Source organism: Typopeltis vanoorti, chromosome 13 (genome assembly GCF_054136105.1).
Source record: "Typopeltis vanoorti isolate ZY-2024b chromosome 13, IOZ_Tvanoo_1.0, whole genome shotgun sequence".
Classification (NCBI taxonomy): domain Eukaryota; kingdom Metazoa; phylum Arthropoda; class Arachnida; order Uropygi; family Thelyphonidae; genus Typopeltis; species Typopeltis vanoorti.
Window position 1 is genome coordinate 123,656,055 of NC_143561.1, and position 19,158 is coordinate 123,675,212.

A 19,158-nucleotide genomic window follows, 5' to 3' on the forward strand; every position below is an offset into this window, starting at 1 on the left:
AACATGGTATATACTTGTAAATATATTAGAATCATAATTGGACATGACTGGCTATTCCTTTGACCAGGCTGTTTATTATGAGTCTCAGAACAGGGAAGATTCCACAGGAATGGAAAGAATGTATGGTAATTCCATTGCATAAGAATGGGGCAAAGACCGATGTATCCAATTATCGATCGATTAGTATCTCAGGAGTGGCAGTAAAGATTTTGGAAATATTAGTTAGGACTCACATTTAGAAATGGGCTGACAGTGAATCTCAACTCTGCAATAAGCAACATGGGTTTACTAAAGGAAGGTCATGTTTTAGCAACTTGCTCACAATCTATAACAATATTACCATTGAACTAGACAAGAGGAATGGATACACCATGATACTTTTAGATTTTGCTAAGGCTTTCGAAAGAATACAGCATGGTCAACTGTTGCATAAAGTCTCTGTAATTTTTTATATACTTCTTTGATTGTGATACCTGAGGATGTTCATGTAACGAAACTAGTAAACTAGTAGTATCTTTTTTAAATATATCTTGTCATCTTTTCTCTCGGTAATAGTCATTAAACCTTTTTTTATATATATATATATACAGGGTGTTCGGGATAAATTTGACATATTTATAATTAATTATATTTTTCCGTAAGTTACATGTATTAACACACACTTCTCTTCATTTAAAAGTTTGGACCCTTCTTCATTCATATACAAGATGTCAGAAAGGATGGATAGCTGGAACCCACCTGAATCATGGAAGAGAATAACTTGTATCATGATGATTCGTGCCCACCATCAAAATAAGGATATTACGACTGCTGCCCAATGCTCCCTGAATACAGTAAAAACAATCAGGCATGAACTAGAGACTTGCAATGGTGACTACGAGGATGTAGCAAGAAGAAAGATCCCTAGCAGACGATCTGATTGCGTTCGTACAGCAGAATTCCTCGCAAATCTGCAGGAACAGGTGTTGAAGAACCCTGGCATTGGAATTCGGGCTTTGTTCGTGGAGTTGCTAACTGTAGTCAAGCCCTGGATAACAAGGGTAGCCAATGGTAGGCCGTATGTATGGCAGCAGGATTCGGCCCCTTGCCACACCTCTGGGAAAAGTCAAAAATGGTTGTCTGAAAATTTCTACGACTTCACCAGTCCAAATGTTTGGCCTCCAAACTCCCCAGACCTTAACCCCATGGATTATTTTGTATGGGGCGCAGTTGAAAAAGACACCAATCGCACTTCCAGTAATACAAAAGCCCAGTTAATGGATAAAATTAAAACAGTTTTTGCGGCCCTTCCCAGGGAGACTGTAGCATCAGCTTGTTCGAGGTTCCGAAGCAGAATTGAAGCTGTGATCGATGCTAATGGTGGTTATTTTGAGTAAATCTTGTTGATAGTATTGTAATTAACTCTGCCTGTAATGTTTTTTTGTCAATTCATTAAATTTAATAGATACAAAGAAGATTTTCTTTTTCCTTACGAAACTGTCAAATTTATCCCGAACACCCTGTATATATATATATATATATATATATATATATATATATATATATATATATACATAGCAAATAAGAGTCCGTGTGGTTAGCCTAGTGTCTATGTGCTTCTCAACCATATGCCTGGGGAAGGAGTGTCCTGGGTTCAATTCTCGTCAGCGACGTGAGGAGCTCAAGGATCTTCCTCAGCCATAGCCAAGTTAGCTGATCTTGGTCATGGATAGCAGAGTTTTTCTCCCCAGTTTATCTGGGGTTTTTCATCCAGCAAGCAGGCAAACTGGCCCCATGAACACACACGGACTACAGTCATGAATATCGCCCTTAGGGAATGCAGTAGAGCAGTGGCGAACCAGCTGCGTTAATATGCCAGTAATAACCCCTAATTAGGAGGGAACCCTTCCTAGGACAGATGAGAGGGATAGTATAGGAGCAAATAAGAAAGAGAATGATTATGGAAAGATAAATTTACTCAGTGCTGAAGGTAGGAAAATGACAGAAGCAGGAGCAAGAATTCAGTTACTAAGTGATCACTATGCAAGGTATATCATCCAGGTGGTGACTTTGCAGTTACTGATGCAACAGAGACTGATAAGAATACTGAGGTAGATGAACTAGAGGTACTCAGCTTACTGGAGTACCTCCAGTAAACTGAGTACTTTCAATGTGCAAAGTGAACTGGCAGTGCCTCTGACAAAGTTGTTTCATCTAAACCTTATGTCTGGCAAGGTTTCAAGGGAGTGGAAAGAGGGTAAGATAGTTCCATTACATAAAAGTGGCTTCAAGACAGAAGTAGCAAATTACAGACCAATTAGTATCTCTAGAGTGGTGATAAAATGACATTTTATAGGGGAAAGCATGGCTTCACAAAAGTAGATCCTGCCTCAGTAATTTATTCACATTTTTAATGAGATGACAGCAGAATTAGATAAATGAAATAGCTATACCATAATACTACTGGATGTTGCAAAGACATTTCACAGAATACCACATGAAAACTATTACATAAGTTGGAGCAAATGGGAATGGATATGAGGCTGCTGGCATGGATAGCTGATAGACAAACATCAGAAGATGATGTATAGTGGAGCGGAATCAAGACAAATGAGAGTGTCTAGTGGAGCGACCCAGGGCTCTCTACTAGGACCACCACTCTTAATTTGTAGATTAATGATATAGCAGAAGACTCGAAGGTGGACATTCAGTTGTTAGCTGACGCAAAACTAGGGAGGGCAATAATTGATAAAGGTGATGTAGATATCTTACAAGATGATTTAAATAAATTGGCAGTGTTGGCAAAGGACAACGTTGTAAAATGTAATGTAATGCACTTTGGAATTAAAAGCTTATGCACTGTATCATACCGATGATACTAGTTTGCAGGAAATTGATGAAGTTAGGGATCTGGGGATGATAATGGATAGAGATTTGAAATTCAGAGGACATATTGCAAGAGTTGGCAAATAGCTCAAAGGATTACTCTGATGCTGAAGAACACATTGACAAGTAAAGATAGGGAAGTTTTTATCCCTCTTTATAAGGCTATGATTTGGCTCCACGTTGGCTATTGTGCACAGATTTGGTCATCACCTGCATTTCTTCAGTAGTGGGCAGTGGTGGAGGATTCGGAGATGAATGATCAAGCTGGTGACAGGTCTGTGGAATGTTCTCTATTAGGACAGACTGAGGGTGTGTGGGTTGCAGAGTTTAGCTGATAGGCAGAGAAGAGGGGAATATGATAGAAACTTAAGTAGCCAAAGGGGCACTATAAGATTAACACAGAAATTTTTTAATACATGGAGAGCAGGGGAAAAACAAGGAGTTACAACTGGAAGCGGTCTAAGAGTGTGGGTCAATAAGGGTGTGTGTGGACTAGATTCTTTACTTGGAGAATAGTGAAAGAGTGGAAATGGATTGCCAAAGATGTTTGTGAGTGTCCCAACAGTGAATATGTTTAAGGAGATGTATGACAGGTATTGTATTAATAGAGAGAGTGGATCTCCCATGATGAGTCTTTTGACTCCATGTAGCACCCATATAAATAATAATAATATAAAGAAATGGTAATCAGCATACCAATGACCTTGTACCAGGCATGGGCAAGATAACTTTACTCAGTGGCAAGAAGAGTATCCTGTACAGTAAGGAAAGCCAAAGCTAATTATGAGAGGATGCTAGCTTATGAAGCCTTAAGAAATTCTAAAGAGCTCTTTTGCTAAGTGGCAAGTAAAAAAGATGAATGACTATGGAAGGATAACTTTAAAAAGCTCTAATGTAGGAAGGTAACAGAAGCAAAAATAATTGAGTGATAATTTTGCAAGTGTGTACCATCGAGGTAGTAATATTGCAGAACCGCATGCAACATTGACAGATGGGAGAATGAAGGTTAATGAAATTGAGGTGCTTAAAGGTATTGTAGAAATTAATGTGAACATTTCCATGGGATTAGATGGTATATCTGGCTGTATGCTATGAAAATTTGCAAGGGAATTAGCACTACTTCTGATCCAGCTGTTTAATTTGAGCTTCAGTTCTGGGAAAGTGCCAATGGAATGGAAAAGAACAAAACAGATCCAATGAAAGAAAGCTCCAAGACAGAAGTAACAAATTATAAGAATCATATCTCAGGAGTGATGATTAAGTTATTGAAAAAGTTGGTAAAATACAGAACTTAGGACTGGGTTGACAAGAATGTGATACTTTACAGAGTGCAACGTGATTTTCGAAAGGGTAATACTCTTGCCTTAGTAATATATGCTTGCTTTTTATAATAAAGCAACAACTGAGTTGGATAAAAGAAATAGTAAATCATTGGTGCTGCTGGACTTTATAAAATCATATCACAAAATTCCACATTTGGATTTGGATTAGAGGGGTAGCTGATGGAGGAGCTGAGTCTTGAAGAAGGCAGGTGATTAGTAATGTACAAGGCTCAGTATGTAGTCCTCTTCTGTTTAATGATCAATGATATAGGAAATATTTTGACAATAAATGTTATTTGCTGATGATGCAAAGCTGAGAAGAGTGATAGTTAATGAAGATGATGAAAAATACTGCAAGATGACTTAAACAAATGGCAATATGAACAGAGGTAAATAGCTGCCAGTTTAGCATAGTCAAGTGTAACATGATGCAATCTGGGAAGAAGATATCACAAACATGATATATCAATGTTAGTAAGTGTAAAGTTATGCACTTCGATGTGATGAGATTCCTAATGGCATGGTTGGACAAGCTGTTAGTGTATCTACTCAATAGCCAAAAGACTGTGGGTTTGAATCCAAACATGGGCATGAATATTTGGTTTTCTGTGAAAATACTGGTGATGGACAGTAGATGGCATTGGTGCAGATGATGCAGTTCAATGTAGTTGGTGGACTGAATGGTGGAGATGGGGAGATGTAAAGTAGGTGCTCTCCCTCGATGAGTCTTTGGACTCCTTGGAGGTGTTACATAATAATAATAATATTATTATTATTATTATTATTATTATTGTTATTGTCATTATACTGGTGGGGTTATGCTACAAGAAATTGATGAGGCTAAAGATGTTGAAGTTATGGTGGACAGGAATTTGAAGTTCAGAGATCACATAGCAAAAATTGCAAATACAACTCACAGGATAATTGCAATGTCAAAATGAACATTGATATGTAAGAATAAGGAAGCCATTTTGCCTCTTTATAAAGCTTGATAAGGCCAAACCTGACATACTGTACAGCTTTGGTCTCCTGAACTGACAGAGGATAAAGAAACTGTGGAAAGGGTGCAAAGAAGAGTTACAAAGATTATATCAGGATTATGGAATGTAGATTATGAAGACAGATTGAGATTATGTGGACTGAAAACCTTGATAAACAGAAGAACAAGGTTTGATATGATAAAAGTTTATAAACTTCTGAATGGGTGTCACAGGATATTGTCTCATGAAATTTTTTTTATATGGAAGGTAAAGAGAGAGAATATGGGAATATTCATAAGTTTGTGCAAGATTAAGAAAGAGCTAGATATTTCTCCCACAGAGCAGTAAGTGAGTGGAACAGTTTGCCTGTTGAAGTGATGAGTGCATCTAGTGTGAATGAGTTTAAGACTAGTGCAGGTGATGCATAGCCTTCTTTGATGAGTCCTTAACTCCTTGGAGGTCTCAGTTAATAATAATAATAGTGATGGAATTGAACTGCAGGATATTCATGAGGCCAGAGATTTGGAAGTGATTGTGGGCAGGAAGTTGAAGTTTAGAGGTTATATTAGGCCAAACTACACATCAGATTACATGGTTATTGAGGAACATACTAACAAGTAGGTACAGGGAGGTTATTATTATTCTTTTAATAAGTCTTTTAAAAAATTATTCAAGTATAATATATTTTTTTTTTAAAAAAAAGTGTAAAGTAATAACATATACTACTTACATTAAGAGATATTTTACTCTGTTCCAAGGCTAAATTGACTATTCTATCAATGTGTTCTCTATGAAGTTGATGAGCAATTGGAGGTATTATTCCACCATTACTTAAAAAGAATCAAACAAGCAAAAATTAATCACTGAAATGGAAAATAGCAATATAATAATTTGAAGGAATGTAAAACCATTTTCTAAAGTCTATCTTGAAGATGAATATGTGATTCTTGCCAAGAGTACATAATTAAGTATACATTACTACCATCCTATCAATTAGTGTTGTGTGTCAGTTCCTCAATACTGTCATATCTTAAATTTCAGTACTACCTCTACTACCAGCATCTTTGAGTTGCTGCCAGGTATACTTACATCAAACACGTATGTTCTCTCATTCTATTTATTATTATTATCATCATCATCAGCCGCCACTATGGGAATTAAGCCCATCTAGGATGGAACTATAAAATTAAAAAAAAAAAAAATTAAAAATTTTAAAAAAAATGAATTACCCAAATTTATCTTTATACCTTGACAATACCTATAGCCATAATGAATTACTTGTCATACAACATTATCTGACCCTTTTCTCAATCCTAACTATTCAAGCTTGGATAGGTGCTGTGTTTCATCTATGAAGATTCCCAAATTATCTAAACTTTCAGCTTATCCATAGTACTGTGTGAAGTTTACAACTATACCAGTCCACTTATCTGATACACAGCTATTAGCAATCCTGTGATTTAGGGATCAACAATTGCATCATGTGCAAATAAATGTAACAAATCAGCTAGCAACAAAACTTCTGTCTATACCTATTCTGTGCTTTCACTTCTATCATTATTAATCTTGTTACAACTTGCATTTAATTTGCAATAAATCTGTTTCTTTTTAAACAATCAGCCGTTTATTTATTAATTTGTCAGCAAAGGCTGGTAGATTGGAGAGAAGGGGATAAATCGTTCGATGCCATTGGCACACTCTCCCTCAATGAGTCTAATAATAATTATTATTATTATTATTACTCTGATTAAAATCATACTGCTCATGTTATTAATATGATAAATCTTTTATTACTATTAATTCAATATCAAAGTCTAATGTATTTTATTTCCAAAGGAAATAATGAGAGCTCCTTTAACCTTCTGATGAATATATATATATTTATATATATATATATGAATGTGTAATATATTGGAGGTGTGAAAAAAAAATAAGAGATCTGAGGAGGGGGGAAAATGGTGGATAGTGACCTCAAATTTAGATGTATGCATTCACAAAATTATGAGAACAGCACAAAGAATTCTGACAATAATGGGGAGGACAATGATGTGCAGAAGCAAAGAGGTTATAGTTTGCTTGTATAAGGCATTGATTGTGCCACTTGATTAGAAGATAATGAAAAGGGTCCAGTTAGTTTTGATTTTTATGGCACAAAGACATCAAAGGTCATACTGTGCCAGGAAACAGGTAACAGCAGTACATTAGGGTAAATGGTTAGTAGGACAATCACAAACATCATACCCCTGCCAGGATTCAAACCTGCAGCCTCTTCGCCAGAGAACAGTAATGCTGTTCTCTGGCCAAGAGCAGCAATAATGACAGTGAAGTGTTTAAAAGGAGGCCCATAATTGCAAATGACTTTATGCGGGTTATGTATGATGAGTGGTGTGGAATTTGTGGACATGTGGAGTGAATTCGATGGGCAAAAGGATCTATATAAGATGGATGGCTTGCATTTGAATGGATTTGGTGTAAGGAGACTTGAAAAAGTGTTGCTGAATGTAGTGGATGTGCAAAATCAGGGAAACTAGATTTATTAAGGGGGGGGGGGGGGTAAATATACAGACCTTAGGGAGGCAGTTGAATGTATGAATGAGTATAATATGCCCAAGCGAATAAGCACAACAAATCAGAATGGGATAGTTAAAATAAGGCATCAAGGTAGGGATGGGGATAATGGGGGTCTTGAATTCATGTACACTAATGCTAAGAGTATTAGGAACAAGAAGGAAGAGTTTTTGGCCATGGTTGGCACTTCCAGACCACAGGTTATTGGCATTAGTGATCCCTATGGTGTGTTCAGGAATGACAGGGAGAATAAAATGGGGGGAGGAGTATTGTAGATGATAGCTGATGAGCTGCAGCCAAGGAGAATAGAAGTTGAATTGCAGGATAGAGAAAAGAGCACATTTGAGGCCATTTGGTGTGAGATTGTGGCTAGCAGAACAAAATATACAATTGGGTGCTGCTATAGAGCAGGTGATGGAAAAGATAGTGGAGACAGTATGCATAAGCGAATAGAAGGAATGAGTGGAAAGAGGGTAATTATTATGCGATTTTTTCAACTATGGTCACATTCACTGGAGTGAGGAGAGGACACACGGGAGGAAGGAATTGGATTTTATACGGTTATTGAGGGATAACTATCTGCGACAGCATGTAATGGAAAAATACTAGGGGTCAGAGAGTGCTTGACCTAGTAATTACATCTGAGGATTTGGCTATAACAAATATGACCAATTGGTGAGAGTGATCATAGGGTATTCACTTGGGAGGTGGCTAAAGGTGTGGAATTTACAAATAAGACAGGGTACACGTGGAATTATCGGGCTGGAAAGTATGACAAGCTTAGGAGTTTGATTGGTTCAGTGCCATGGCATGTACAACTGCAAGGACTAGAAGTTGATAGTGCATGGGAGGCAGTTAAGAAGTGTTTGCATGAAGCAATGGCTGACTGTATACCTAGAGTCCGAATAATAAATCAAGTAGGGATTAAATTAAGTGGATGAATTTTGCAGCTCAAGCTTAATAACACCATTAAGCTTGAGCTGCAAAAAAAAGAAACAACTATGGAGGGAATTTAAGGAGAAAGGTGACCAGCAGGCACATAAATGGTATCAAGCACAGGCCAGAAGGGTAACGAGTGTGGTAAGAAAAGCAAAAGAGGTTTACGAAAGAACATTGGGTATGCAGGCTAAAAAGAATCCTAAACAGTTTTTTCGATATGTTGCAAGTAAAAGGAAAAATGTATACCGCAGAATGATTTTAAAGAATGCCGATGGTAGGGAGGTAACTGAATCAGTTGATATAGTTGAGTTACTGAGTGAGCACTTTGCAAGAATATATCATCCAGGTGGTGACATTGCAGAAATGAATGAACCAGTAGATTATATGGGAATTATGGTGAATGAAGTGAAGGCGAGTAGTCTATTGCATAACCTCAATGTCAATACATCTCTGGGATTGGATGGTATACCAGCTCGTGTCGTACAAGAAGCGGCTAAAGAATTGTCAGTATCCTTGACCATTTTGTTTAATTTGAGTCTCGGGTCTGGGTTAGTCCCGAGGGGGTGGAAAGAGGAGAAAACAGTTCCACTGCATAAAGGTGGTTCCAAAACTCCTGTTGTAAATCACCGACCGATTAGTATATCAGGAATCGTTGTCAAGGTCTTAGAGAAATTAGTCAAGAAAAGAATACAGGATTGGATAGATGAAAATGGGATATTGTATGGGGGACAACATGGTTTTGTGAAAGGTAAATCATGCCTCAGTAACTTGCTGACATTTTATAACGCAGTGACGGCTGAACTGGATAAGGGTAATGGGTTTACAGTGATTCTACTGGACCTTGCCAAAGCCTTTGATAGCATACCACATGGAACCCTAATCAGTAAACTGGAGCAGATGGGGATAGATATAGTGTTGGTGAGATGGATAGGAGGGTGGTTGAAGGAGAGATACAAGAGAGGGGTTTATTCAGGAGTTGAGTCCAAAAGACGGCTTGTGACTAGTGGTGTGCCGCAGGGCTCTGTTCTTGGGCCACTACTTTTCAATTTGTTCATCGATGATATAGGAAAGAATCAGAGAGGAAGTGTTCACTTGTTTGCTGATGATGCAAAGTTGGGTAGAGCAATTATGTGTGTACAGGATGTCAAAATTTTACAGGATGATTTGGATAGTTTGGAGGACTGGGAAAGGCTAGGAAAAATGGATGTCAATTTAATGTGGCAAAGTGTAAGGTTATGCATTTCGGGGTGAAAAGAATAGCAGCAGTATATCACATTGGTGGAACCGTACTCCAGGAGATTGATGAGGCCAGGGATTTGGGAGTGTTGGTGGATAGGGAATTGAAGTTTAGGGGCACATTGCAAAAGTGGCTAAATCAGCTCATCAAATCACTTGGCTTCTGAAAAATACTTTAACTTGCAGAGACAAGTTATTGTTCCTCTGTATTGAGCCTTGATAAGACCCCATCTGGGCTACTGTGCCCAGTTATGAGCACCAGGGTTTCTTCGTGATGGGGAGGAAGGAGAGGATCCAGAGACGAGTGACCAAGATGAGAGCAGGTCTGTGGAATGAACCTTATGAGAATAGGTTGAAGATTTGTGGGTTGCAAAAATTGGTCGATAGGTGGAAAAGGGGTGATATGATTGAGACATTCAAATTACTGAAGGGTTTCTATAAGATTAATCCAGAAGATATTTTTGAAAATAGGACTGGTGGTTTGAGGACTAGGGGCCATGCATGGAAGCTGGGCAAGAATGTGGTTAACAAGGGTGTTAGAGCTAGGTTTTTTACTTGGAGAGTGGTGAATGAGTGGAATATGCTGCCAGAGTCTGTTGTGGGTGCTACGACCATGGATGAGTTCAAGGCAAGGTATGATAGATACTGTGTGAATGTCGAATAGTTGTTCTTGACATGATGATAGGGCGTCCCTCAATGAGTCTGTCGACTCCTTGGAGTTGCCCAGAATAATAATAATAATAATAATTTTGCTAAGGCTTTTGACAGAATACAGCATGATGGACTGTTGCATAAATTGGGGAAAATGGGTTTGGGTTATAGAATATTAGCATGTATAAGAGGATGGCTGACTGACATATCAAAAAGTGGTATACGGGAAATGTGAATCTACAAGATTTAAGGTAACCAGTGGTGTACTACAAGGATCAGTGCTTGGTCAACTGTTATTCAATCTGTACATTAATTATATTGGGAAGGATTTGACAAGCAATATTCAGCGCTGATGCAAAGATAGGTAGGGTAATCAGGAATGCTGCTGATATGCAGTACTTGCAGAATGATTTGAATAGGCTGGAAATATGGATATCAGTTCAATGTCAGTAAATGTAAAGTCATTCACTTATAAGTGATTAGATATCCAATGTTGTATTTGGTGGGATAAGGTTAGAAGAAACTTATCAGGCTAGGGATCTTGGAGTGTTAATAGATAGGAAGTTGAAGTTCAGGGATCATGTGCCAAAGATCGCAAATATGACTCAAAAGATAAAAGCAATGCTAAAATGAACATTCATGTAAAGATAAGGATGTCATTTTGCCTCTTTACAAGGCCTTGATAAGACCGCACTTGGACTACTGTGCGTAGGTTGAGTCACCTGGTTTCCACAGTGATTCTGATGCATTGGAGAGAGTACAAAGGAGAGTTAAAAATGATATCAGGATTGCGGAACACTGATTATGAAGACAGATTGAGAATTTGTAGACTGCAAACAGGAAAAAGAGGTGTGATATGATTGAGACTTACAAACTTCTGGAAGGGTCATAAAGGATTTCAATTAATGGAATTTTTCAATTTATAGACGGTGGGGAAAGGGCATCCTTGGAAGCTGAGAATGAAGGTTGCTAAGGAGGGGGCGAGGGCTAGATTTTTTCTCTCAGAGGGTGGCACGTGATTGGAATGAATTGCCATTGGATGTTGTAATTGCAGACAGTGTGAATGAATTCAAGAATATTCAAGAATAAGTATGATAGCTGGTGTGTTTAGTATGTGGCCTCCCTCGATGAGTCTGACTCCCTGGAGGTCTGTCTTAATAATAATAAGAGGCTAATTATTATTATATATATATATATACATATATATATAATATAATATATGATAGAGGACTTGAGAGAGGACTTGAAAGTATTGTTAAAGGTAGCGAAAGAAAAGAGTGACAGAGTTAGAATGGTGAGTCTGTTACCACGGTATGACAGAGAGGAGTTTAGAAGGAGGGCCATAATCGCAAATGATATTATGCGCAGGTTATGCGAATGGTGTGGTGTGGAATTTGTGGACGTGTGGAATGAGTTTGATGGGCAAAAGGACTTATACAAGATGGATGGCCTGCATTTGAATGGACTTGGTGTGCGGAGACTGGAAAAAGTGTTGCTGAATGAAGTGAAAATGGATGTGCAGAACCAGGGAAACTAGAACTACCAAGGAGGGGGGGAAGTGGATATCCAGACATCAGTGAGACAGTTGAGTGTAAAAATGTATATAATGTACCTGAGCCAGCAATAAGGACAAAAAATGGGAATGGGATATTTAGAATAACGCATCAAGATAGGGGTGGGACAAAGGGAACACTGCAATTCATGTATACTAATGCCAGGAGTATTAGGAACAAGAAGGAAGAATTTTTGGCCTTGATTGGCTCTTCCTGGCCACAGGTTATTGGCATTAGTGAAACATGGCTGACGGAAGATGATATAGTTAGTGGGATAGAATGTGTAGGTTATAGTATGTTTAGGAGGGACAGAGAGAATAAAATTGGGGGAGGGGTGTTATTGATGATAGCTGATGAACTGCAGCCAAGGAGAATTGAAGTATTGCAGGATAGTGAAAGGAGCTCATTTGAGGCTATTTGGTGTGAGATTGATACTGGCAGAATAAAATATACAGTTGGGTGCTGCTATAGACCAGGTGATGGAATAGATGGTGGAGATGGTATGCATAAACAAATTGATGAAATGAGTGGAAGGAGGGTAATTATTATGGGGGATTTCAACTATGGTAACATTGATTGGAAGGAGGAGAGGACACATGTGAGGAAGGAAATGGATTTTATTCAATTATTAAGGGATAACTATTGAAACAGCATGTAATTGAAAATACTAGGGGTTCGACAGTGCTTGACCTGGTAATTGCATCTGAGAATTTGACTGTAATGAATATGACCATGTTGCCACCTATTGGTGAGAGTGATCATAAGGTCTTGACCTGTGAAATTTGTGATTAAGACAGGGTATATGTGGAATTACCGTGCTGGCAAGTATGACAAGCTTAGGAGATTGCTTGGATCAGTGCCATGGCATGTACAACTGCAAGGGCTGGACGTCGATAGAGCATGGGAAGTTATCAAAGAGCATTTACAGCAGGTTATGGCTGATTGTATACCTAAGGTCCGAATAGTGAAACAAGGAGGGGTTAAATGGATGAATAACACCATTAAGCTTGAGCTGCAAAAAAAGAAACAACTATGGAGGGAATTTAAAGAAAGGGGTGACCTGCAGGCACACGAACGGTATAAAGTACAGGCCAGAAGGGTAACGAGTGTGGTAAAAACAGCAAAAGCCGATTATGAAAGGAAACTAGCTATGCAAGCAAAAGAGAATCCCAAACAGTTCTTTCAATACGCTGCAAGCAAGAAAAAAACTGTACATGGCAAAATGATTTTAAGGAATGACGATGGTAAAGAGTTCACTGAACCAGTCGATATAGTGGAGTTACTGAGCGCACACTTTGCAAAAGTATATCATCCAGGTGGTGACGTTGAAAAAATGAAGGAACCATTAGTTTATATAGGAATTGTGATGAATGAAGAGGAGGTGAATAGTCTATTACAGAACCTTAATGTGAATATATCTGTGGGATTGGATGGTATACCGGCACAGGTCTTGCATGAAGCGGCTAATGAATTATCAGTGCCCTTGACCATGTTGTATAATCTGAGTCTCAGGTCTGGCTTAGTCCCGAAGGCGTGGAAAGAGGGGAAAATAGTTTCACTGCATAAAGGAGGATCCAAGACTATGGTTGCAAATTACCGAACGATCAGCATATCAGGAGTCGTTGTCAAGGTCTTGGAGAAAGTAGTCAAGGGAAAAATACAGGAATGGATTGATGAAAATGAGATACTGTACATGGCTTTGTGAAGGGTAGATCATGCCTCAGTAACTTGCTCAAGTTTTATAACAAGGTGACGGCTGAACTGGATAAGGGAAATGGGTTTACAGTGATACTGCTGGACCTGGCAAAGGCATTTGACTGGATACCACATGGAATTCTAATCCGTAAACTACAACATATGGGAATGGATATAGGGTTGGTGAGATGGATAGCTGGGTGGTTGATGGAGAGATATCAAAGAGTAGTTTATTCAGGAGTAGAGTCCAAAAAACGGCCTGTGACTAGTGGTGTGCCACAGGGTTCTGTTCTTGGACCACTGCTGTTTAATCTGTTCATTAACGATATAGGGAAGGGTCTAAGTGGGACAGTTCATTTGTTCGCTGATGATGCAAAGTTGGGTAGGGCGATAGTGAATGCAGAAGATGTCAAAGTCTTGCAAGATGACTTAGATAGATTGGAGTTCTGGACTAAGGAGAATGGATGTCAATTTAATGTGACAAAATGTAAGGTTATGCATTTCGGAGTGAAAAGATTAGCAGCAGTATACCACATTGTGGAACTGTACTCCAAGAGATTGATGAGGCCAGGGACTTTGGAGTGTTGGTGGATAGGGAGATGAAGTTTAGGGGGCACATTGCGAAAGTAGCTAAATCAGCTCATCAACTCACTTGGTTGTTGAAAAATACCTTGACAAGCAGAGAAAAACAAGTTATTGTACCTCTGTACCGAGCCCTGATAAGACCTCATCTCGACTACTGTGCCCAGATTTGGTCACCTCGGTTCCTTCTTGATGGGGAGGAGGTTGCGAGGATCCAGAGGCGAGTGACTAAGATGATAGCAGGTCTATGGAATGAACCATATGAGAACAGGTTGAAGATTTGTGGGTTGCAGAAACTAGTTGATAGGCGGAAAAGGGGAGATATGATTGAGACATTCAAATTGCTAAAAGGATTCTATAGGATTAATTCAGATGATATTTTTGAGATCAGGACTGGTGGTGGGAGAACTAGGGGACACCAATGGAAGCTGGGCAAGAGCGTGGTTAGCAGGGGTGTTAGAGCTGGGTTCTTTACTTTTAGAGTGGTAAATGAGTGGAATAAGCTGCCAGAGTCTGTTGTGGATGCTATGACAATGAGCAAGTTCAAGGCAAGGTATGATAGATACTGTCAGAATGTTGAAGAGCTGTGTGAACATGATGTTTAGGGCCTCCCTCGATGAGTCTAAGGACTCCTAGAGTAGCCCGTGGTAATAATAATAATAATAATAATAATAATATATATATATCTGTAATGTTGTACCATCATTTTTTATTTTGGTTTAACCAATAAGAATACAATTTGGTCGGCTAAATCCCAAATTGCCAGCCCATCCTCGTTCGTTCAGTATCAAAGTAGATACCCAACAGGGTGCACCACGAGAAGGTGAGGATTGGACATTAAGTCAGAAGCCCTGGTCGGTGCTCCGCATTCCTTTAAAGGCTATGTGGAGGTCTCCTCTCAGTTATACAGATTTGACCCTTAAGCAAAAAGTTGAGCAGCTCTCAGATGTGGACTGTAGACTAAAATACAGAAATATTATTGAAAAGAAAATGAAAGAGTTCGAGAACAGGAATCAAACCTTGGAGATTCAGTGGCAAACTCTGAAGGAAACATTGATTGATTCTGCCAGAGAGGCATGTGGTGAGGTTGTGTGCAAGGATAAAAAAATCAGAACTCCCTGGTGGACACAGGAAGTTAAAGAGGCAGTGAAGGAAAAGAAGAAAGCATATCAAAAGTTCCTGGCAAATAAGTCAGCTTTTACTCTTACAGAATACAGAGACAAATGTAAGAAAGCTAAACAGTGTGTAAAACTAGCTAAACAAAAGTCATGGGAGGACTTTGGCAAGAATATAGAAAATAAATATCAAGAAGGTGGCAAAATATTCTGGAGGTTGTTGAAGAAGTTTAGGAATGGAGGAAAGAGTGATGTAAAAGGAATTAGAGATGATAAAGGTGTAATGAAAACAGGAGAAAAAGATATCCTTGAAGTATGGAGTAATTACTTTGAAAAACTGCTAAATGAAACAAGCAGTGATGACAGCACAGTGATAAAAAACACTGACCAGGCATGCAGTCAGGAATACATATCCATACTTGAAGTAGAAAAAGCAATCAAAGGCTTGAAATGTGGAAAGGCAGCAGGAGTAGATGATATTCGACCAGAAATGCTGAAGTATTGGTATAAGAGTCTTACAGTGGTTGCACTGCATAGTTCAGAAAGCCTGGACAGAGGGACGAATTCCCGATGATTGGAGTAGAGCTCTGATAGTACCCATATATAAAAAGGGAAATAAAACTGAATGTGAGAATTACAGAGGTATTTCCCTACTGAGTGTTCCTGGCAAGATCTATGCAAGTATACTTGAGAAACGGTTGAGAAGAATTGTGGAAGAAAAGCTTGGTGAAGAACAAGCTGGATTCAGGCCAAATAGAGGCTGTCAGGATCAGATCTTCACTTTACGACAAATAGCCGAGAAAGCATGGGAATATAACAAAGATCTGTATTTAAGTTTTGTCGATTTGGAAAAGGCATATGACAAGGTGCCAAGAGAGAAGCTATTCAATACGCTGCAGTTATATGGTGTCAATGGGGCATTATATCAAGCAATACTTAGTTTTTATTTGAGTTGTGAGTCAGCAGTTAGAATTGAAGGAAGTACAGGAAGATGGTTTAATGTTAAATCTGGTGTGAGCAAGGATGTACATTATCCCCTCTGTTATTCATTATCTATATGGATCACATTATGAAGGAATGTGGTATTAAACCTGATATCAAAATTGGAGATGTTAATGTCAGCTCTTTGCTTTATGCGGATGATGTTATACTTCTAAATAAATCCGCTACAAGTCTGCAAGATTCTCTGACTAAATTGAATAGCTGTTGTAATAGATATGGTATGAAGGTCAGCAATAAAAAGACAAAGACAATGAAAATAGGCTGAATCATTGAAAATGTCAACTGTGTTGTGAATGGAGAACCTGTGGAACAAGTAAAACATTTCAGCTACTTAGGCACAATTTTTACTGAAGATGGTAAACTAAATATAGAAATAGACAACAGAATCAGCAAAGCTGGTATCGTGGGAAGTCAATTGAATAAATTCATATTGAATAAGAAAGAAATTAGTCAGAACACTAAATTAGCTCTATACAAGACAGTGTTCAAACCAATTTTAACTTATGGATCTGAGAGCTGGGTCAGAAGTAAAACACTTGACCAAAGACTAGAGACCGCAGATATGAGAGTCCTGAGAAAGATTAGAGGCATGAACAGATGGCATCAATGGTAATATCATATTAAAAACGAGGATATTAGGAAAGAACTTGACATTGTCAGCATCCAGGAATGCGTTAGCAGAGCTAATCTCAGATGGTATGGTCACTTAAATAGAATGGGAGAGGAAAGATTAGTAAAACAAGTGTTCTCTGCCAGGTTGGCAGGAAAACGACCCAGAGGAAGACCAAGATATAGGTGGATTGATATGGTACAAAGAGCCTTAAGATCTGATAATGTTGGAGTCTTGTCAAGTAACAGACTGATTTGGAGGAAAATTGTAGATAGGAAGTTAGTAATGATGTAATTTTTTCATGTAGTACTGTCATATCCTGTACACCCCTTGAGGGTACATGGCAGGAATTTGATGATGATGATATATCTGTAAATCAAGATTATTAGTTTTGTTTGCAAGTTTCTTAGGAAACTTAGAAATAAGCTTACTTTTAACAGTTCTATATCACTTACTCGACATGAACTTTTTGCTGTGAAAATAAAGCATCACCCAACACTGCACCACCTTCGCTTACAACAGCAGCTCCAGTATCATCACAACTAGTTTCAATTCCTAACACAAACTGTTCCTGTTTATAACAACCAGCGAAGTTAGAGAATTGCTTTTTAAGGAATGAAATAGTGCTAAATTTGCAGGTTAAAACTTTATTAGAATCTGATAAATATTTGAGCCAACAGTACGTTGAAAAATGTTCAGTTCGAACTGAAACCTGTCTATGTTTCAACATTTCAGAGAAAATAAAACGTTGAAATCCGCCCATTTTCCGAATTTTATTACTTCTTTTACTTTGAAACACAAATTATTTGACAATTCCTGCATTGATGTTACACTCAAACATGAAACAATCCATCACAGAAACGCACTGTTCGAATTTACCCGCACACAACTAATGCGTAGAATAAACAATTCCCTTGATTTAAAAAAAAGTGTGGTACGCAGTGACCTCCTACTGCGACGAGTCTTAGCACCGCATCATATTATTAATGATATTAATGTTTATTATTGATAAACATTAAGCATTTAAAAATATCATTAATAATTAATCGTTATAAATAAAGTACACACAAGTCAAAATTTAATTTTTGTAGCTTTTATAATAAATCGGCAAAGGCCTTTAATTTTCGCAGGATGAAATTATTTTATGTCATGATGGTTTTAAAATAAACTATTCTGATATAGAATAATTCAGAACAGTATAGGACAGTGACCAGTGGTATACCATAGGCTCAGACTTTAGTCCTCTGTTGTTTAATTTGTATATCAATGATAAGAGAAATGAGTTGACAGGAAATACTCAGTTGTTTACTGATGATGCTAAACTGGGAAGAGCAATGGTGCACGATCAGTGCAGCAGAGCAATTATCATGGGAGACTCAACTATGGTGATATAGATGGAAGGAGCAAAAAAGACACGTCGCAAATTAGAAATGAGATTTATACAGTTACTAAGAGATAATTACCTGAAACAGTACGGAATGGAAGAGACCAAGGATTTGAAAGTTATGGATCTGGTAATCGCATCAGAAGATCTATCTATAACTGCAGTAGTAACTCAGGGAAAGTGACCATGCCCTTGAGAGTTTATTTTCACTTGGTTAGACTATAATAAGTTTAGTTTAATCCTTCATCCAAGTGTGAGCAAACAAAGTTTGCGCCTGAAAGTATCTTCAGGACTGGGGTAGCTTTCTCCACCTTTGCAACGAGTTGCCTGGTGTTGCCCTACCTTACCCCAGTCCTGAAGATACTTTCAGGCGCAAACTTTGTTTGCTCACACTTTGATAAAGGATTAAGCTAAACATATTATGACCATGCAGTCTTGTCTCGGGAGGTACTCAACATGTGGAAATTTCAGACAAGAAAGGGTGTTTATGTGGAACTACAAAGCTGGCGATTATGACAGGCTTAGAAGGCAACTGAAAGCATTGAATCATGAATAAGAAACGAAATTGAATGAATGTAGTAGCGAGTGGGAAGTGGTCAAGGATTATTTGAGCATAGCAGTATAAGAGTGCATACTCAGGGTCAGAAGCATAAACT

General features: G+C 38.3%; 1 protein-coding gene across 3 annotated transcripts in view; it reads right to left on the bottom strand.

Annotated features, from left to right (window-relative positions):
• Tcs4 (Threonyl-carbamoyl synthesis 4) overlaps positions 1–17,991 on the bottom strand; it is a 217,885-nt gene extending 199,894 nt beyond the window's left edge. For all 3 annotated transcript variants that reach the window (XR_016549260.1, XR_016549259.1, XM_090402940.1), the window contains exons 1-2: positions 17,574–17,991; positions 5,898–5,997 (exon numbers count right to left, since the gene is read on the bottom strand). Coding sequence is in view for 1 of the 3 variants with exons in the window: in XM_090402940.1 (XP_090259066.1) it covers positions 5,898–5,997; positions 17,574–17,881 (408 nt within the window). In the remaining 2 variants the exon portion in view is untranslated. The remainder of the gene's footprint in view (positions 1–5,897; positions 5,998–17,573) is intronic.
• Between the last annotated feature and the right edge of the window lie 1,167 nt (positions 17,992–19,158).